The 19,531-nt window shown below is 40.4% G+C and overlaps 1 protein-coding gene across 10 annotated transcripts in view; it reads left to right on the top strand.

The window, feature by feature from the left end:
- Positions 1-11,203, top strand: part of R3HDM1 (R3H domain containing 1) — a 54,242-nt gene extending 43,039 nt beyond the window's left edge. For 8 of the 10 annotated variants that reach the window (XM_075431018.1, XM_075431014.1, XM_075431009.1 and 5 more), the window contains 8 exons: positions 448-596; positions 2,380-2,483; positions 3,111-3,278; positions 5,832-6,001; positions 6,223-6,373; positions 7,828-7,910; positions 8,733-8,817; positions 9,792-11,203. In XM_075431018.1, the coding sequence (XP_075287133.1) occupies positions 448-596; positions 2,380-2,483; positions 3,111-3,278; positions 5,832-6,001; positions 6,223-6,373; positions 7,828-7,910; positions 8,733-8,817; positions 9,792-10,159 (1,278 nt within the window). In that variant the 3' untranslated portion in view covers positions 10,160-11,203. The remainder of the gene's footprint in view (positions 1-447; positions 597-2,379; positions 2,484-3,110; positions 3,279-5,831; positions 6,002-6,222; positions 6,374-7,827; positions 7,911-8,732; positions 8,818-9,791) is intronic. The other 2 variants (XM_075431017.1, XM_075431015.1) reach the window with 1 other exon arrangement.
- Positions 11,204-19,531: the final 8,328 nt, after the last annotated feature.

Below are 19,531 nucleotides of genomic sequence, written 5' to 3'. Positions count from 1 at the left end.
GAAAGCTGCAGGCAGGTGTCAAAGGTGACTCTGGGGACAAGTTCAAAAATGAAAAAAAATATCCCACAATTGAAGTGAAAAGAAAATCTGTCCCAAGTGTGGAAGTTCAAGTCCTGCCGAATGCCAAGTGCTGTGTTAATTGCAATCCAGAGCATGGGGAAGAAAAAGCTCCTAAGATTTCCCTGTTGTACAGAAAATCTCTTTAGTTTGATGGAGTCCCTTGGAACCAACACTTCCATTTTCGGGGAAGAAAATGAAGAGGTTTTTTTAATAAAGCACTAGTATTGCAACTACTGTTACCACTAGTCTTCTGGATTTAGAGAACTCCAGCAGATCTTTCAGTTCCTGGGTTGTTTTTTTTAAATCTTATATAAACTAGGTGATGGTCAAGAGGCAGAAAGAAAACATTGTCTGCAGAAGAAAATCCTAATGTGTTCTCAATTTTAGGTTTCGGTGCCTCAAGGTTCCCAAGCAGTGCCCCAGCAGACCTATCAACAGCCTGTTATAATTCCCAGCCAGTCAAATCAAGGCTTGCCCACAACAGGAATGCCGGTTTACTACAGTGTCATTCCATCAGGTCAACAGAACAATTTAAGGTGCGTTTAACTCGGTTAGCTCGGATTTCTCAGCAGCTAGGCTTCCTTGCCTTGTAATAACTGATAGGATCTAGTGTAGTATTGCGTATATTAAAATGTATTTTAAAGGCAGACTTACAGGCTCTTCATTATCTATTTATTTTTGCTCTTACGCAGTTAACTAAAACCACCAGTGCTGCTTTAATTGGGACATCCTTGTGAAACTGGAAAACATTGTTTCCGTATCACTTTCAGCAATACTTTACTGTAGTTCCACGTCTTCAGTTTTCTGCGCTCCTTTTCTTACACATCAAACACCAGTGAGCTCAGCAGCAGTGCCTTTTTGCAGTAACATTTGACCGTCCGTACGCATTGGTTTTGTCAAAGATACCACTTTAATACGGTGTAGAGAAAAGAGAATTCGAATCCCAGAAAAGGACTTGACTTTCTTCCTTTCTTGGAGCTTTGCCTGGAAGGAGCTTAGCTTACTTTGTCTGTGTAGCTGACAAGGGCTGCTGGCACAAAGGTGGCTATGAAACAAGTACAGGAACTTCCTCCTATGCTTGGGTTTTATTTGATAAATAACTCCTTTTTTTTTTTTACTGACCTTGATAACAGCAGACTGGTCTACGCATACAGACCTCCCTGTGTATACATCCGCATCCCCAACACACTCTGTGTATTTGTGAGAGAACAGATAGGCAGATACCTAAAAGAATTCATTAGGATTAATGCTTGTTACAAATTTTTCTTTCTCTAGGTTTTTGAACTTACAAATGTGCATCATTTAAAAATACCTTGCTTGCAGCTTTTAAACAAGCAGCAACAGTAGGAAGCTTGCTTCAGCCTTTTGTGAGTGCAGAGACTTCAATAGTATTTGTGTTGTCGCTGCATGGCTTCATCTACTTCAGTGTGAATTCTTGTTCTTTGTATCTGAAGGTTCTTTTTATCCTCTTCTTCTGTGGCTGTATTTGAGGTTCAGTGAAGTGGTAGGTAGATATAATCCTAGACTGGTTTTGAAGTAAGTTTTGTTGCTTGATCTTTTGCGTCATTTAGAATGTCCCTCTCTTTTGAAAAGGGAAACGTTTGTTAGGAGCTCGGAGCAGACTAGCGGCTAACGACAGCATCTTGCTTTTATCAAAACAGTGATGTTGCAGCACTTTGACAGGGAAAGCGGGATGCTGTTCTGCAGGAACTGAATAGTCTCAAACCTCCAGGTCACAATTGAAAACTACGATCAGTAGACAGATGAGAAGCTATGTGAGAGCACACGTCCCATGCAGATGTAAAACCATCTGTTTTAGTTTTCACTGAGTCTTATTTGCTTTAATGGAAGGGAAGCTTTAAATTAAAATTATATCATTGAACTGCAGGACAAGGGATGGCACAAACTACTCATGACAACATAGGTAAAAATCTAAAGTCCAACAGGGTTACACCTACTTTTTTTCCCCCATTTGAAGCAGTAGTGTGTTTTCCTCATTCCCTCAGAATGTTTGCTGTATCTGTTAGTACAGAAAGGAAGTATCGGTTCTATAGGCACCATTCTGATCATCGTCCACCAACCTGATGTTCTGGCCCTGGCAGTACCATCAGTCAGTGGCACGATAGAATTTGCCTATGCCTGTTACTTACCTATTTTTCTCCTGAATGCCCTGAGAAATACCTGCCATAAAAGTTACCATTTTCCTCAGTGATTTGTAGTATGTGTAGACAGCAGATGCAGCAGTTATGATTAAATAAATAAGTGTAGCATAAAATGCCAGTTAGTCATGTTCTTTTTTTATTATTATTGTTCTTACAGTTCATCAGTAGGATATTTGCAGCCTCCTGGATCAGAGCAAATACAGTTTCCTAGAACATCATCACCATGCAGCTCGCAGCAGCTTCAAGGACAGCAGTGTGCAGGTTGGGGGAATAAAGTTTTTATTGGAAGACTTCAAAAATGTCTGGCTGTTATTGTGCTGGGTGATTGGATATTTGCTATTAAGGGGCTGACTTAGAATTAACTACTGTATCGTATTTCCTTCTGTGTTCCGTTTATGAAGTTATATTGGAGGCAGGTTAACTTGACGTCTCAATTTATTTATCACTGAAAGCTTTCAAGTTATGTTCTTGGAATTCAGTAATGTCCATCGTAATGCCTTGCATGTCTGCTTGTGAGTTGGCACAGATGTGGGAGCTACGTTCTCAGCAGAATGACTTTCATCTTTACCTGAATAGTTACATGGGTCTAAAAAACTTGTGATTTGGATTTACATTTGACAAAATAAAAGCAAGGTACATTTTGGAAGCAGCATACTTGGCTCTTCTACTCAAGCAGCATTCTAGATTTCGCTTAATGGAATAGGAGTAGTGATTTTTCTTAAGGCTTCTTGAGAAGAGGGTGAAAACTGTAAGTGTTCTGGGTTTGGATAGAGAGGAAAGGGAGATTTTTGACCTGCTGAAAAGCTCGATGAAATACTCCTAAACTGTGTGGGGGTGTTTTGTTTTTGTTTTCTATGGTAGCCTTATTTACTGCTCTTACTTTCATAGTTTATAGCAACCATTCAAGTCAGAAGCCATCACCTCCTACATTATTGCCACCTTCATCAAAGTCAAAGCCACAACAGGCTGCTTCCATTGTGCACTACAGCATAGTTTCTCCACCCTCATCATGTAAAAGCTCAGCTACTGGTCTTTCCATCATGCAACCAATAAAAGGTATATTTTATTGGGATTTTCATCTAAGCCATTCTGTCTAGAAACCTGTTGTAAATTATCAGATGATTTCATGGCTAACTGCTAGAACAACTGCAACTTGAGTGCCATCTCTGCGAGTACTTGTAACAACCCTAGGTCAGTCACCTAGATTCCACTACAGATGTGGTGTTTTCTTAGGAACATTTAAGATATTCTTAGAGCCTGTTTATTAGTAAATAGATAGCAGGCAGTGAAGTGGCAAGAGAACTGGGTTAGCAGTGTATTTTAGTTCATGGGCATGTTTGGTTTTGTTTCCATTTTGCTCCAAGTTTGTTTGGCTTTAATTCTGGAGGGCTGTCATTTCAAGATATCTAAAATCAGGCTCGCACGAGTTTGTTCTTCTGCCCTCGTAATCTGTCCTGGTAGTGTGGGTTTTATGCAGTTTTGAAGGCCTGATTCAAACCTGTTCAACTGTGATTTAAAGCAGTTTGGGGAAGGGGAAAGCCCTCTGACATAGGTAGAACAAATTTTGCGAGAGTAAAGAAAAGCGTGCATTTCAGCCAGTGGCACTGAGATGATGAATCAAGGCCACTGAGGTAAGGACAATGAGGACATATGCAGACAAGCAGCAGAGTTAGGTTTATTTTCATTTGAAAAACTCATCGAGGACCAGACTGCAAATCTGGGAAGCCTTTCAGGGATTTCTTCTGGGTTTCCCTTCTCCTGGGTTTTGACAGGTGATGCAATGTCTGCAAACTGACTTACACATTCTATGACACTTTCTTCAGCATACTTGTTTAGGAAAAGAATGCCATTTATTTCACGTACTGAAATGCTGTGGAACTAGGAGTAGTAGAAAGAGCAAGTATTTCTGGATGTACAAAGTTTTCTTTTGCAGTTTAAATAGCATTTTCAGACTGACTGTATTTTTAGAAATGGTGCAGTAGATGGTTTCAGAAGACAGGCGTGTTTTTGTTGGGTCTTCACTTGTCACAGAACTGAGATCAGTCAAGAGAGTGGAGTGCTGCAGAATAAAATGCTGTAATATTACAAAACTGTAAAATAAGTAGTGCTTATAATATTTATAAATATATGCATAAAATGTTAACATGAAACCAATTTTCTTGTTTAAATGTAGTGTGTGTACACAGATGTTTGTCTGGTACATCTCAGATTTACGAATAGGGATTATGTTAAGTTTATGGCTTTACCACCTGGAAGCTGCTGTGTTATGTATTATTCTGACTGTGTGGCAGATACCCACAAACAGTTATATTTTATTTTTGCTGCGCAACAAAATAGAAATATGCGCCATGTGGCCCTTATTAGGGACAGAGCAGGGACTCTTAAATTTATATCCTCTGCTGAAGTTGGCCAGATATCTGCTGCTTCCATTTCAGTCTGTAACACATGGGTAGAACTTTTTGCCATTAAAAAGAAAGTATAGATGTGAAAACATTACTATTATTACTTTATTTTTGTAAATATCAATATAGCGACTACTTCAGAATACAGTTTACAAGAGCTAATATAGTTTTAATATGAGTTCCTTATTCTACATTGTTTGGTTTGCTTTTCAAGAGAGACTGTTTCTTTTTGTGGAGCCCAGGGGTAATGAAAACCCATTTTGACAAATAGCCCATTTTAAAAAATACAAGATGAATGCATTTTATGATCTGTATCTGACTGCTCCTAACTGATGCTGTGACGTAGGTAGTAAATTGAGAGGCCTGTAGGTCCTGTAGGTGGGTGATTAAATGATTTAATCATGGTTTCTGAGAAGCGCTGTAAACAGTGGGTAGAGTAGGGAAGGAAATTGCAAACAACCATTTACAAGTAAACAGGACATTGTATGAATTACCTGGGACAGATCCAGGTCAAAGGGGGAAGACAGCTTCTCTCTGGGGCAGCCTCTGGTCACGCCTCCTCATGCAAAAACTCATGGAGCAGCATCAGCTACTTGGCTGTTCTGCCCTGGCTTGGGCACTCCGGTGGCTACCACAGCAGCTACGGGACGCGGGGATCCATCTGCAGTCTCTGCCCAGAAAAACGTTCCTATATGGAACTTTTAACTGAGGGTAATTTTGCCTCAGACTAAAGATTGATTCCAGGTCTTTCTGATGTATGCCATCGTATTGGAGAAAACATTTTGAGTCCATATTGCTGTGTATCATGTAAAACTAAATAGGTAACTTCTATTTTTAAATAAAGCGTATTTTTACTTAACATCACATGTTCTTCAATATGTTGCTCTGACAGTAACTACAGTGAATGTTGAATACTTTCAACTATTATTAAATAGAAGGATTTATTTCAAAAATATTCTCAATAATGAGTTTCAGTGGCTCCACTATCTTTTGTAGTTCTGGAAAGCCCTCTAAGATAGCTCTCACAGATTTATCTGATAGTGAGGATATAATTGTACAGAAGATACTGCTCTAGTTTTCTAGGATTCAGCAGCTTCCTTAGCAAAACATTCATTATGCTATTTCTCTTTTTTAAATTCATGTCTGTGCTGCTAAAATGGAAATGTATGATGAACTGACTGTAGCCTGCCGATTCCTTGTCTTGCAGCGGTAGCACCACCACCAGGTGGGGGAGTAGTAATGATGCAGCTGAATATACCTAACAACGCTCAGCCTCGGAACCATTCCCCTCCACAGTGGAAACAGAATAAGTATTACTGTGATCATCAGAGGGGACAGAAGTCCACAGAACTTAGCACTTTAGACAGTGCTGCACAGGTACAAGGTTTTTGCTTTGTTTTCCAGGATGACTTAAAATTTGCATAAATTGCGTCTTTGCGTGTTTTTTCAAAAGTTCTTTTTGGGGAATAAAAACCTGCTCCGATAGTACTTAATTTAGCTATTTTAACTTTACTTCAGTCTTTGAATGCTGTCTGTAGGTGCTGTTTAGCTTGTTCAGCTAGGCACTTTTTAAAACCCTAACCTGTTGTTTATTCCAGTTGCAGCATAGTCCTCAACTAGGTAGTCCTGTCACCTCACCGGCCCAATCACCAGCACCAGCTCAGCTACCAAACATGAAGAACATCCGTCCCACATTAACACCGCTTTCTATTGTGTCCCAGTTTTCTAGACCTTTTGTCCCTGGACAAGGTATATTTTTTATAAAATGTGTGGGTGTTTTTTGTTTGAATGTTTTAAAATACAAGTTATATGGTCATCAAAATTATCCACACAAGCATCATGTAAAATTTCACCTTATGTCTCTGTGCTGACACCATCCCCTGTGTTCTCAAAAGCTTTTGATCTTCTTGTTGTTGTGAGAGCCTCTACAACCCACTAGCATTCTCGTATGTGAAATTCCCTGTTCCAGCACTGAAAATATTAATGAAATGTTTGATATAATTTAGCTTCAAGCTTTAACCATAAATCTAGAACTTGACACACGCTGTCATAAAGGATGCAATTTTAGAGCTACAAAGGTAAAATAAATAATGTGGGACTAGCTGATCTTAATACATTAGATGGGAGTTTTGGGGGAAAGGATAAGAAATGCGATGTTGAGATGAGTGTTCTGTCCGACTCACTTATTCATGATGCACTGAATCAAACCACAGCCTAAGCTGTGTTTTTGATTTTTGATTCCTCTGCAGGAAAAACTAGCATGATGGGACTTACAGCTTCAATCCAATACTGTTGTGACTTCAATTTGTATTTCAAATAGTACCCACCAAAGACAGAAAAAAGACAGAAAAAATTCCTTGTAGGATAATTTCAATCCTCTGCTGCCATGTTAACAGAAGAACAGAAAAAGGGCATTTTCACTGAGATGTGATAGTTGATAAAGACAAATGATAAAATGATAAAAATGATAAAAAACCCCCTTTTATCAGTGAGCAAAGACATCCTGGTATAGTTCCCAAACTCAAAATTAATGGGTCTGTTTTACAGAAAGATTTACTTTGAAGCAACACTTAGAGAAAATTCTGTGTGTCTTTCCTATTAATAAAGAAAACCTTTATTTTCTTGTCTGTCTTACCTTCTGCATAATGACCTTTGTAATTGCTTTTGTCATTGGTCCTTCCAATGACCTTTGTCATTGCTTTGTATTCCAATATTGTAAAAATTCCAGGTTGCCCGTTGTAAAGTATCCCTCTCAACTTTCTTAATCTTCTGTGATTACTAAAAACTTCTATTCCATTGTCTTCGTGAATCCTTGGAGCAAACAGACATGTAAAGATGTACCTGGCACTAATCAGGGATATAACCATGAAAATGATTAAATTAGTACACTGAGAGGAGCTTTAGCCTTATTAAGCGCACTTTGAAATGAGAGGATTTAGATAAGACTGCAATGAAGAAAAACTTGTAGTGTGTTTTTCGGTATAATCCTTAACTGCAAGAAAGCTTGGACCTTTTCACCTTGTGATCAGTGCGTGACTGACATTTGTTTAACCATGCCAGATCTTACTGTGTTAGCCTAGCCAAATACACTGCTTTGTGCGTAGTTACTCTGCTTTCTCTTCTGTGTAAAGCATACATGGTAAGAGGGACTTGGAGGAAGATTTCGTGTAGCAGAAACCCTTCTAATTACCTTTCTTTTTAAGGAGATGCCAGATACCCATTGCTTGGCCAACCCCTGCAATACAATCCACCATCTTTATTACGTGGACAAGTAACAAGCCAACAGGTATTAAAGAGAACAAACTCCTGGCAACATTTTAAAAAAAAAAACAATTCAGGACTAACATTATAACCACTGTGAACAGGGAAATATGTTATTGCATTAGAAAAGTAATTGAGTGGAAGGTGCTTGCTTTCTAGTAACGGTTCCATTCTGTGTTGATACTTCCCATTGTTCTTGTTTGTTGTATTAAAAACAAAAAAAACTGAGAAACATTTTCCTGAAATTTTAGCTTTAGGCACGGTGTAGATTGTGGTGGGGTTTTTTAAGCAATTCACCAGCAGTTCCAAAAATCAGAGAGAACGCTTGCTAAAAGGATTTTGTTTTATTTGAATAACAATTTCAAAAAAATAAAATACATGTGGGTATTTCTAGACAAAGAGTGGCTTTGTTTCTTGTAAGAGAAACAAAACCAAAATATTAGTGTTAGCAAAAATAAACCGTTTTGCTATCTATTTTACCTTTGGGGGCAGACACACAGACCCCCTAGCTCTGCCTTGCTCAGTTCTATCCAAGATCAACCAGAAGATGTGATGGATGGGGGGGAGGGGGGTGCAGCAGGTGTTTTCTTGCAAGAAGATTTAAGGTGATTTTTTTTTTTTTTTTTTTCCATCACCTGCTTCCTTTTTTCTGACGCCAAGGACTGAATGTGCCTGTAGGATTGCTAACTCCAAGATTAAATCTGGACATGAAAATCTATTCTGTACCATGGTAGCACAGGTTATATTCCAGACATTCCTCTGCACCTTTTTTCACTGAGCTAACCTAGAAATTTTAAGCTATTGATGCACTGTCATTAAAGTACATCATTTATGTCAATCTTTCCAGTGTCAGCCTGGAAACAGACATGGAAACAAGGGAAAGAAGCCAGCAAAGAAGGCTGCTTCAGCAGATCTTGGTGCAGGAGAATCAGGTATGAAATTGCTGATTGACACAGTCAGTCCTCCAACAAAATGAATTACGGTGATGGGCTGGGAATGTGACAGGAAAAGCACAAGTGAGACAAGGGCTGGAGTGAAGGGTAATTGGACAGAAATGGACATGGCAAACCCTGGAAACATAAGGATAGAGAGGAAGACTTGATTAGGAAAGAGGGGAAGAGGGAGGTTAAATGAGAAAAGTGTTGTTATGAAGGCTGGAAAAAAAGCAGATCAGGACTGGACAGTACCAAAACGAAAAGCAAGCTTCTCTGTTTACTGGACGTAAGTTCTATGATAGTGTTACACTAAATATTGTTATATTAAATACACATACTCCAGTCCTTTTACTTGCATGAAATGTGAAATCAAACACAAACCACAAATTAGTCTGTGCTTCTTTTTCTTTCCAATACAAATAAGCACGCGGATTTGGGTAACGTAGAGATCTACAGATTAGCTCCTTGGAGTTGGTCAAGATGTCATCCAGATAAAAACCTGACATCATCTATCTTCGTATCTTTACTGGAAATAATTTTTATTGCAAGTGTTACCTACTGTCAACCCTTTGCAGAAAGTTACAGATAAATCAGCTTTTCCTAACACTTTGCTGGAGAGGATTTTGGGAGGGAAGAGTAGTTTTTTAACACAGTGATGCGTGCAGTTAAAAGGCGAAGTCAGTGAGATGCTGTAGTGAGTTCTCAAATCTGCTGCAAAATTAGGTGTTATTTTATTAGTTTTTCCCCTCTCTTTTGAGGGCCCTCTCTGTATTCACAGCTTTTATTTGTATGCTTGTAGCTGCAAGCAGTGCTAAATGTGAAAGCAATCGGCTCTCTAGAATACTAGAAATGGAATGCCTTGTGTATTTGGTATCGGCCAGCTGGAGATACAATTATGAAATAACTTCCATTGTGTTTGTTGTATTGCTAAGCACAACACCAATTCTGATTCAGTGTTTTTCTTGTTTCAGTTGTGGGAAAAGTTCTAGAAATTACTGAACTGCCAGAAGGCATAACTCGTGTGGAAGCAGAAAAACTATTTGGAGAACTTTTAAAAGTTGGTGCCAAGATCCGGTGGCTAAGGGATTCGCAGCGTCTACAAACACAGCAGCAGCACCATCGTCGTTACTGTGGCAATGGAGATAGTAGTGTGAACACTGAGCCATCCAAACCTAGTGACTTGGCTTCCACTTACACGGTTCTAGCTACTTTCCCTACAATGTCAGCTGCTCAGAATGCGTTGAAGAAGCAAAGCAGTACCTCAGTGAACAAGTTCAGGCTGAGAACAAGCAAGAAGCACTACGACTTTCATGTTCTGGAAAGGGCTAGTTCTCAATAGCGGTTACATCAGTGGACACTCAGCCTTTACTACTTCCATGTCCTCCTCTCCTTGATTGGCTTGATGTGATGGGGTTTCTGTTCTCTTCATAGAGACTCCTGGGATGTTTTGTCATATGACATTAGCCACTGAAGAATAAATAACCCCGTGATCCAGCAAGAAAAAAATAAAATACAGAGTTAATCCCAGACAACAGCAAGGAATCATCTTTGAGACAGGCAGCTTTCTACAAGGAATGCTGTTGGAATGCCCCCTACTTTTATAGTAGTTTTGTTTTATATTTTTGAATTCTTGTATCGGATCCAAAGTTCTATTGTACAGCAAATGTTCATAAAAATCCATATTCAGATTTGTATTTTATAATCCCTTTTCACAGCCAGCACACAGCTGTCCATTCCAAGGCAGGAACCTGAGGATTGGTGGAGGGGAAAAGAGAACCATTTTCAAGCAATTACACTCATTTTCTAGTAAACTACCCCAAATCTTCAAGTTAACCTGTTCTTTGTCCCTTGTATTTTTGCTTTTCTTTTTTAAGGAAAAAAAATGTAATTTTAGTAACTAACTCCTTAGATGGTCATTTTCTTTTGAGATTCATTCAAGCAATGTCAAAAGAAATTACAAGTAGCTTGTACCCTTGAAGGATTTGCTTCTGATCCAACAACTTTAATAATTATTTGAGGGGGAATATGAATAGGTTATGAAGAATGTTCACTGAATCACATTTTAATATTTCTTTTTAGCAAAAGCGTGAAGAAACTAAAATGTATCTTCACAAGTGACAAAATGTTTGCACTTTAATTGTGTTCCCACCAGTATGGATCTCTTTCTCTTCCTTTTCACGCTAAGATAATTGTGTTTGATAAGTGCTGGAAACCTTTTTAATGGTTTAATTTTTCATCATTTGCAGATGCTCACTGGACATTAAAGATTCATTGCACATAAAAGAAACAAACTTTTTTCAATTTGTGTAATTTGCAAGGCTGTACAATGTGTGCTGATGCAAGCCTTTTTCAGTTCAAGAAAATAAATGTTTACAAACACAAACTTTTTCAGTGCACTTGTTTAAACTTCTAGGAGTCTGCTGAAACCTGGATGGACACACATTAATGGTTTGGATCCCTTCAAATGTGAGAAAAGAACTTAAAAATAACACAAGTACTAGTCCTTTTCAAAGAACCACTATCTCTGTTCCTCTTCTTGAAGCGTTTATTTACATATCCTGCCCTTCATCATTTTTCAAGTGTTTCCCTATATAAGTAAAGAGAGAGAGAAATTGATCAGAGACCATAAGGGACTACTCCTGGTTTTTTATTTTTAGCCCAGGTTCTGATTTTCTGTAGGTAAAATTGTTCCCTTCTTAAGGCTTTTTCTTGATAAAAGATCACTTGTAACTTCTGTAAGTGGAAACTCAAGGTAAACATTATGTTTAAAAACACATTTTACAGAGGAAAAGTAAAGAATTTAGGTGCCCACACCAGCATTGATTTTCATCTTGTATACAAAAAAATCCTATCCCTGAACAACCAAACATAAACATGTGAAGTGGCAAGAGCAGTCCTATGCACGTTTAATTCTTAAATCCTTCATGTGATGAACCACAGTACTTGCAAGCAAACTGGCATGTCTGGGAATAATGTATTCTAACAAATTAGGTATATGGGACTTGATTCTGCAAAATGCTGTAGTGACAGGTATTTACGTGACTAAAGGTAAACTTGCACTCAGATGTTCCCCTAAAACACAGGGGAAAATGTTCAGCTTCAAGCCCCTAGCCAACAGACTGATCTACTTACCCGTGTCTGCTTTTCTAAAAGGGTGGTACTTCTAGGCATTTGAGTTCTTATGCTACTACTTGACTGAATATACTACTTGAATGAGGCGATAAATTTCTTCCTCCTGAGGCTGGTTGTGGGTACAGTAAACTACAGCAATCCAAAGATGTTACGAACCCCAGTTTATGCAGATTATAATATTCTTCTCTGAACAGCACAGAGATAACACGGCTAACGCACAGGTTCTGTTACTGCCTCTTGCCAATTTCCAGTGCTAGTTTAAGATTATGGTTTTAATCCTGTAAAGTAATTAACATATTAAAACGTTTAATGACAGGTGTCACAGCCCAGAGAGCCAGCTGCCTCCTGTGGCTAACACATTCCAGGACAAGATTTTTCGTAGGTGTGTAGTTAGTATCTGAGAGCTTCCACCTATTCTGAACAACCCAAGAACTAAATCTAACATCAAATCAAGCGGCTTCCAAAGGATGCTGCATGACTTAATTCATTTAATAAACTTTCCCCATAATAATCAAAGAGAAGAAAATGTAATGAGGATAGAGGTAAGCAGGGAGAACACAAGCAATCCAAACAAAAGGAGGGGACGGATACATGGATTAGGCACAAGGCCCAGCAAATATTTAATTCTTATCAAGTCAGTTATAAATTTAACTGAAAATTGCGCTAGAAGAAAAAATTTGAACATTTAATAAGCTAGTTGTATTCTAATCCCAAATCTGATACTTGCCTACAATTACTGCTGGCAGGTTACCCTTTCTGAGTGTTTTCCTCGGCGTTAAACAGGGGCAGTCACTTTTTTTTGATCTGGGTGTGCCGATACCAGCAGGACAGATGCAATTAACAAGACTTTGAAACCATTAAAGTCTGATGTCTACGATGGGCACAGAATTCACATATTTCTGCTTTACAATCTTGTTCACTCCTGATTTTGTGCTATTTCATACAGTCCTTAGTAACTGCACAGGGCCTAAACTCATCTAACCAAGATCATTTGCACCTTCCTGGCTTTCGCACTTCTGCCCTTTATTGGTTCCTTAAAACACACAAACCATGGGACTGTGTACAAAACCCCTGGAACTAGATTGGTTCCATAGATTTGCATCATGTTCTAGAAAGCAAATAAATGCACTTTATGGCATAAAATAGATGTATGTAAAGCTAGAATTCCCAAGTGTTCTCAACAAATTTTCTAGCACTCCAGTGCTATTTGAGCTTCCTGTCATATAATATTAAAGCCATTTTTAAAGCAAATAGTGGCAAAAGGAATTAAGCCAGGACTTAAATTATAGTGCAGTAATTTAATACATTACATTTGGTTGGGAACATGTCTCATAGCGTTTAAGGCTGAGGAAAAAGCACTGGAAGAATAACCAGAAAAGCCAAATGGATCTGGCTGTTACCTACTCCACCAAAGGATACTATTTCTTGATTTTAATTTTTAACACAGTTACATTACTGTGTAAAATGCATCCCTGAACTGTGAACAGATTCAATGTTATTTGTGGTAGTACAGTGAAAAGGATAATTCAAACTCAAGGAAACAAATTCAAGCTCCATACTCTGGGAACACTGGAAACCACATGGCCCCGAGGCTGGATTTGTGTAGGTCATAGCAGCACAGCTGGGAATCTACTCACAGCCTCCACACGGCTGCCAAACTGCAGCCTGCGTGCTGCATGTGTCCCTAAGACTGGATTGGTATGAAGTGAAACATTGGCAACACGCATCTTGCATCTTACCTGAGGCTCCTCCCTGAGCAAATTTAACTTCCCATAATCTGAAATCCTTTTTCACGCACACGCACTTAGAAAATGACGTATGAAGAAAAGCAGCAGAACACCTACAAAGAAAGCAACCTATCTAGCATGGTGGTGTACTGAAGACTGTAGTGCTGAGGTGTTTCCACTGGCAACCGTCCCTAATCGGACTGGCCTTTTGTAGAACACGCATTACGTTTGAAGATTTAGGTGGCACAGGACAGTGGTTTGTAGATGGGAGTTCAGTTCTGTCAAAGCACAAGAATAATTCTTTAGCTTGATGAATCAAGTGAGGTACTTCACTACGCGACATGCCTTTCACAGAGTGACCCTTTTTTTGTCCTGCACTATTCAAATAGTTCTATATGCTTTTCCTATCTAGTAATGCAAGCCATTTCCCTCTCAAGGTGGAATAAATATTCTCCTGCTATGACACTGTTTTGTGCCTTAGAACTTCACATTTGACGTGTTTGTTGTTTTGAGTTAATCTTGTGCTAACTTGTTTGGATGTCTGAAAGGGAGCCATAATTAAAATTGCAAGTAACTACTTCTATAAATAACTATTTTAGCTCCATGACATTTTTCCCCCTATAAAATCGGTGTGGGCTGTAATTTCCTGTATTTAGCCCTGAGGCAAAGAACGTTTACATAAAGTTTTGGAGAAAAATTATCAAACCACTTTTATGTTCAGGTCATGAAAAATTACTGTAGCAGGAATTTTTATATATTTCCACCTGAGAAAGGACTAATTTCAATCCCTTCGATGTTTCTACATCTCGGTCTTCATGAAGGTTGATGTTCTGCCTCTATTTGATGCCCTGCTGCTATTCACATTTAAAACATTTTGGGTTTGGGTGTTTTTGGCTATTGATGTCAACAAGCATAAACGTAAAGTGCACAATGCCCATGTGACTCCACTTTGGAAGCCTTATTTCTTGGGTCTAGATCAGAACCCTTAAAAGGGCCTAACTTCCAAAACATTCTGAAAATTAAGTTCCTTTAAGTTCTTATTCTGGAACCTGAGACCAAAGTCTATTCACATCTGGAAACTTCAGATGCAAGGTCCAGTGTGAATAAAGTTGCCTCTTGGCTGATGTGAAAATGTACAGCATTCTGTTCTTACCACCGCATGTGTGAGCTTCCTTTTAGTTCAGTGTCTGCCTCATGTGTTTAGCCTTGTAGGGCTGGAGTCTGGACCTGACCCTGTCTGGCAGCCCCTTATTAGCAAGGTTTGTTTTTTACCCTGCTTGTAACTACTTGACGTTTTGCAATGTTTACCGTTTGTCAAAAATTGTCAGGTTGAAAGTGGATGACGCTTACAAAATGAACATTTGGTCCAGGGCGCGAACACTTTAGTGTTTGCTGCTTTTTTTCATCTTTTAGTCTCGCTTGTAAAGCACACGAGCCTAGTCATCATATGGGATGCATGCAACTGCAATGAACTGTTCTGCACTACGGAAGAGAAACCTGAATGTCAGATAAAGACTAGTGCTGTAAACCAAAGAACTATATAGGAAAATCTGTATGTTGCTGATAGGTGTACGCTTTTAAAACTGGTATAAACTATAAAAATAAACTGTGCTGCTGTGGATGACGCTTAACAGTGAGGTTTATTCTTAATTCAGTTCCCACACCCCAGTTAACTGAGAATCTGAATTAGACTAAGGATTGATGAGAATACACCACGCTGACAATAGTGAAATTTTTCAGACGTGGGTGCAACAGAGGTGGAAAGCACGCTAGAAGCTGGCTGCAATATGGACTCGCTTCAGCCCTAAGTGATCAGTTACATTTCAGTTCCCAAATTACTCGACAGCTAACTTCAGGAAAAAAAAAGGCAGCAATATTGCACATCATGCTGGAATTACAGAGGACCTCAGTCTGAACTTGAGAGGGGCGTCCTGCTTCTTTCTAATATCTTAACTTTTGCACTAGTTGGAGAGTTAATTAGGCAGACTGGTATGCAGCACAGCCTTGCCCTTCTTACAGTTTCCAAAGTAGTTACTCTAAGAAACAGCATTACTAAGTGTCCTATGATAGTCTATCACACTGATTTATACATACTAGAAAATACAATTGAGCTTGTCTCCATGTTTACTCAAATTTGTTGCCTTTTTACTTGGCTTAAACTGATACTTTGATTTGTTAATGAACCATCGGTTAGCGTGAAGCAACAGTGCAACTAAAAAAAGTAATTCACTAATAAAAATATTTTCCTTTTTAATCCAAGTAGATCTGTGCTGTTTTGGGGGGGGATTAATCTCTTGACACGTAAATGACTGCCTTGCATTGTTTCCCGTACTGATTGCTGAATTTGGTTTTGTGTATTCATTTTAACAATTTCCACAAGAGTAATAGATGTAATACATACACACCAAACTTGCCAAAGTCAGCCAGGGACTTGGCAGCACACCAAGGAACTGAATTCCAGGTAATGCTTCAGCTATCAAATTATTTTATTTCCCAATAAAACTTTCTGCTTACTAGTTACCCCTCCTTTTTCCTAGGCCTACAAATTGAAAACCTCTGCTGTTTTCCAGGGACACCTGCTCTAGGGGCTCTCACATCAATTACAGCAGCAGAGGCACATGCAACAGCAGCAACGCAGTGACCCTACAGTTAGAGAATTATACTTTTAAAACTGTAATTATTTGAGAAGGCAATACAAATACAGTTAGAGAATTATACTAATACTAGTATAATAATTAGTAATTATTAGTTAATAATTATACTATTACTAAGACTAATTAATAATTAAGACTAATTATTATAGTCTATTATATAGAATAATTATTATATACTAGAATAATAGAATAATTATAATATAGAATAATAAAGTAATTATTATATAGAATAATTAAGACTAATTAATAATTATACTATACTAAGACTACACCCTCGCAAAACTTAACCTATCCACTCGTTAGTAAGCCCTTCCACTTTTAAACAAAATTTATTGCTTGTGTGGTGTAGGAATTTTTGAAAACCATATTTGCAAAATAATTTCAAAAAAATACGGTGTTCAACGCTTCACTCACCCTTTTCGTGCAACTTGGCTTCCAGCTTAGGGTTTCAAATAAGGTGCAATAAATTCAAACTACAGCTGTTGGGAATGCCATGAGAATTGGTGTAACACATCGGAATTCTGCATAGAGCTTAAGATACTAATACACATTACAACCTAACCGCTTCCTCTATATGCACATGCGTAACAGAGATGTCTTTTTATTAATTTAAAAAAAAATTATAATTTAATACCATCCAACCTTCAGCACTGTTCCTTCACCTATTTAGTACCATGAAGAAAGAAAACACAAAAAAATACCATCTCAGCAGAAAAGCTATAGTGTTCTGACGGTTGGCTCTCTAATAAACTTGCAGAAGCACAACAGGTGTATGCAAAGCTTACCCAGTGAGCAGGATTACTGTGACACCTTTTCCACATGCTGCACCTTGAGAGAGTTAAAACAATTTTTGCATATTGCTCTTAACATTGATTTGCCTCTTTTTGCTACAGCTTCACAGGTTTTTTAGTTGTCATTATCCAGTGACTTTTCTAATTAAACTCCAGGGTATGCAAAGTGAACAGCTTTCCAGACTGGAATCACAGAATCACAGAATCACAGAATAGTAGGGGTTGGAAGGGACCTCTGTGGGTCATCTAGTCCAACCCCCCTGCCGAAGCAGGGTCACCTACAGCAGGCTGCACAGGACCTTGTCCAGGTGGGTCTTGAATATCTCCAGAGAAGGAGACTCCACAACCTCCCTGGGCAGCCTGTTCCAGGGCTCCGTCACCCTCAGAGGACAGAAGTTCTTCCTTGTGTTCAGATGGAACTTCCTGTGCTTCAGTTTGTGCCCATTGCCCCTTGTCCTGTCACTGGGCACCACTGAAAAGAGCTTGGCCCCATCCTCCTGACACCCACCCTTCAGATATTTATAAGCATTTATAAGGTCCCCTCGCAGCCTTCTCTTCTTCAGGCTGAACAAGCCCAGCTCCCTCAACCTCTCCTCGTAGGGGAGATGCTCCAGTCCCCTCACCATCCTCGTAGCCCTCTGCTGGACTCTCTCCAGTAGCTCTTCATCTTTCTTGAACTGGGGAGCCCAGAACTGGACACAGTACTCTAGATGAGGCCTCACTAGGGCAGTGTAGAGGGGAAGGAGAACCTCCCTCGACCTGCTGGCCACACTCCTCTTGATGCACCCCAGGATCCCATTGGCTTTCTTGGCAGCCAGGGCACGCTGCTGGCTCATGGTTAACCTGTCGTCCACCAGGACGCCCAGGTCCCTCTCCGCAGAGCTGCTCTCCAGCAGGTCCACCCCAAGCCTGTACTGGTGCATGAGGTTGTTCCTCCCCAGGTGCAGGACCCTGCATTTGCCTTTGTTGAACCTCATCAGGTTCCTCTCTGCCCAGCTTTCCAGCCTATCCAGGTCACGCTGAATGGCAGCACAGCCTCCCGGTGTGTCTACCACACCTCCCAGTTTGGTGTCATCAGCAAACTTGCTGAGGGTACATTCTAACTCTTCATCCAGGTCGTTGATGAAGAAGTTAAACAAGACTGGGCCCAGTACCAACCCCTGAGGGACACCACTTGTTACCAGCCTCCAACTAGACTCAGCGCCGCTGATGACAACCCTCTGAGTTCTGCCATTCAGCCAGTTCTCTATCCACTTCACCGACCACTCATCCAGCCCACACTTCCTCAGCTTCCCTAGGAGGATATCATGGGAGACTGTGTCGAAAGCCTTGCTGAAGTCAAGGTAGACAACATCCACGGCTCTCCCTTCGTCTACCCAGCCAGTCATGTCATCGTAGAAAGCTATCAGATTGGTCAGGCATGATTTCCCCTTGGTGAATCCATGCTGACTACTCCTGATAAGCTTCTTTTCTTCCACTTGCTTGATGATGGCCTCCAGGATAAGCTGCTCCATCACCTTTCCCAGGATGGAGGTGAGGCTGACCGGCCTGTAGTTCCCTGGGTCCTCCTTCTTGCCCTTTTTAAAGATTGGAGTGACATTGGCCTTTCTCCAGTCCTCGGGCACCTCTCCTGTCCTCCAGGACCTCTCAAAAGATGATGGAGAGTGGCTCAGCAATGACATCCGCCAGCTCCCTCAGCACTCGTGGGTGCATTCCATCGGGGCCCATGGATTTGTGGACATCCAGATCACTTAAGCGATCCCTCACACAGTCAAAGAAAGACTCTGTATTTTTTGTCCTCCAAATGTTTGACAGTATCTGCCTCAGCAATAAGTACCCAGCACACACAGTCACAGTCCTAATTGTGTTCCAGAAAAACTTAAGGGCAGCATCTTTTCCGAAGTGTTATCATTAGAGCACTTGGAAGAAACTGTCCTGTCCTTGTTACTGTGAAATGCCCACCTGAGAGACCTCCTGCCTTTGCTGGCTGTGCTGTGAAGGCTGTGCCGTCCCAGCCACGGTCCCTCACAGCCTGGCTCACCAGAGAGCACGGAGAATGCCCTGGCCTCACCTCCTGCCGCTCACTGAGCCGCTGTGCATGCCACACTCTCTACTTTTAACACGTTTAGCACGGATTTCTGTCAAACGGGTACCTCCTCCACCACTCTTCCCTCTGTCGCACCCCCGACTTTCCCAGGGTGGATGCTGGCGCCGGGGGTTAACCGTCCTCACAGGCCCTGGCGGCGGGACACCAGGGACCCAACCGACAAGATGGCGCCCGCCTGAGGCGGTTGCGCGGCCACCCGCGCGCGGCCGAGGGCGGGCGCGCGCCGCGCCCAGACGCCAATCAGAAGGCGACGCCGCCGCGCACGCGCGGGACCCGTCGCTAGCGCCCAGGCGGCGGCGG

Source organism: Opisthocomus hoazin, chromosome 9, assembly GCF_030867145.1.
Source record: "Opisthocomus hoazin isolate bOpiHoa1 chromosome 9, bOpiHoa1.hap1, whole genome shotgun sequence".
NCBI classification, from domain to species: Eukaryota; Metazoa; Chordata; class Aves; order Opisthocomiformes; family Opisthocomidae; genus Opisthocomus; species Opisthocomus hoazin.
This window is presented reverse-complemented; position numbering and strand designations above follow the sequence as displayed.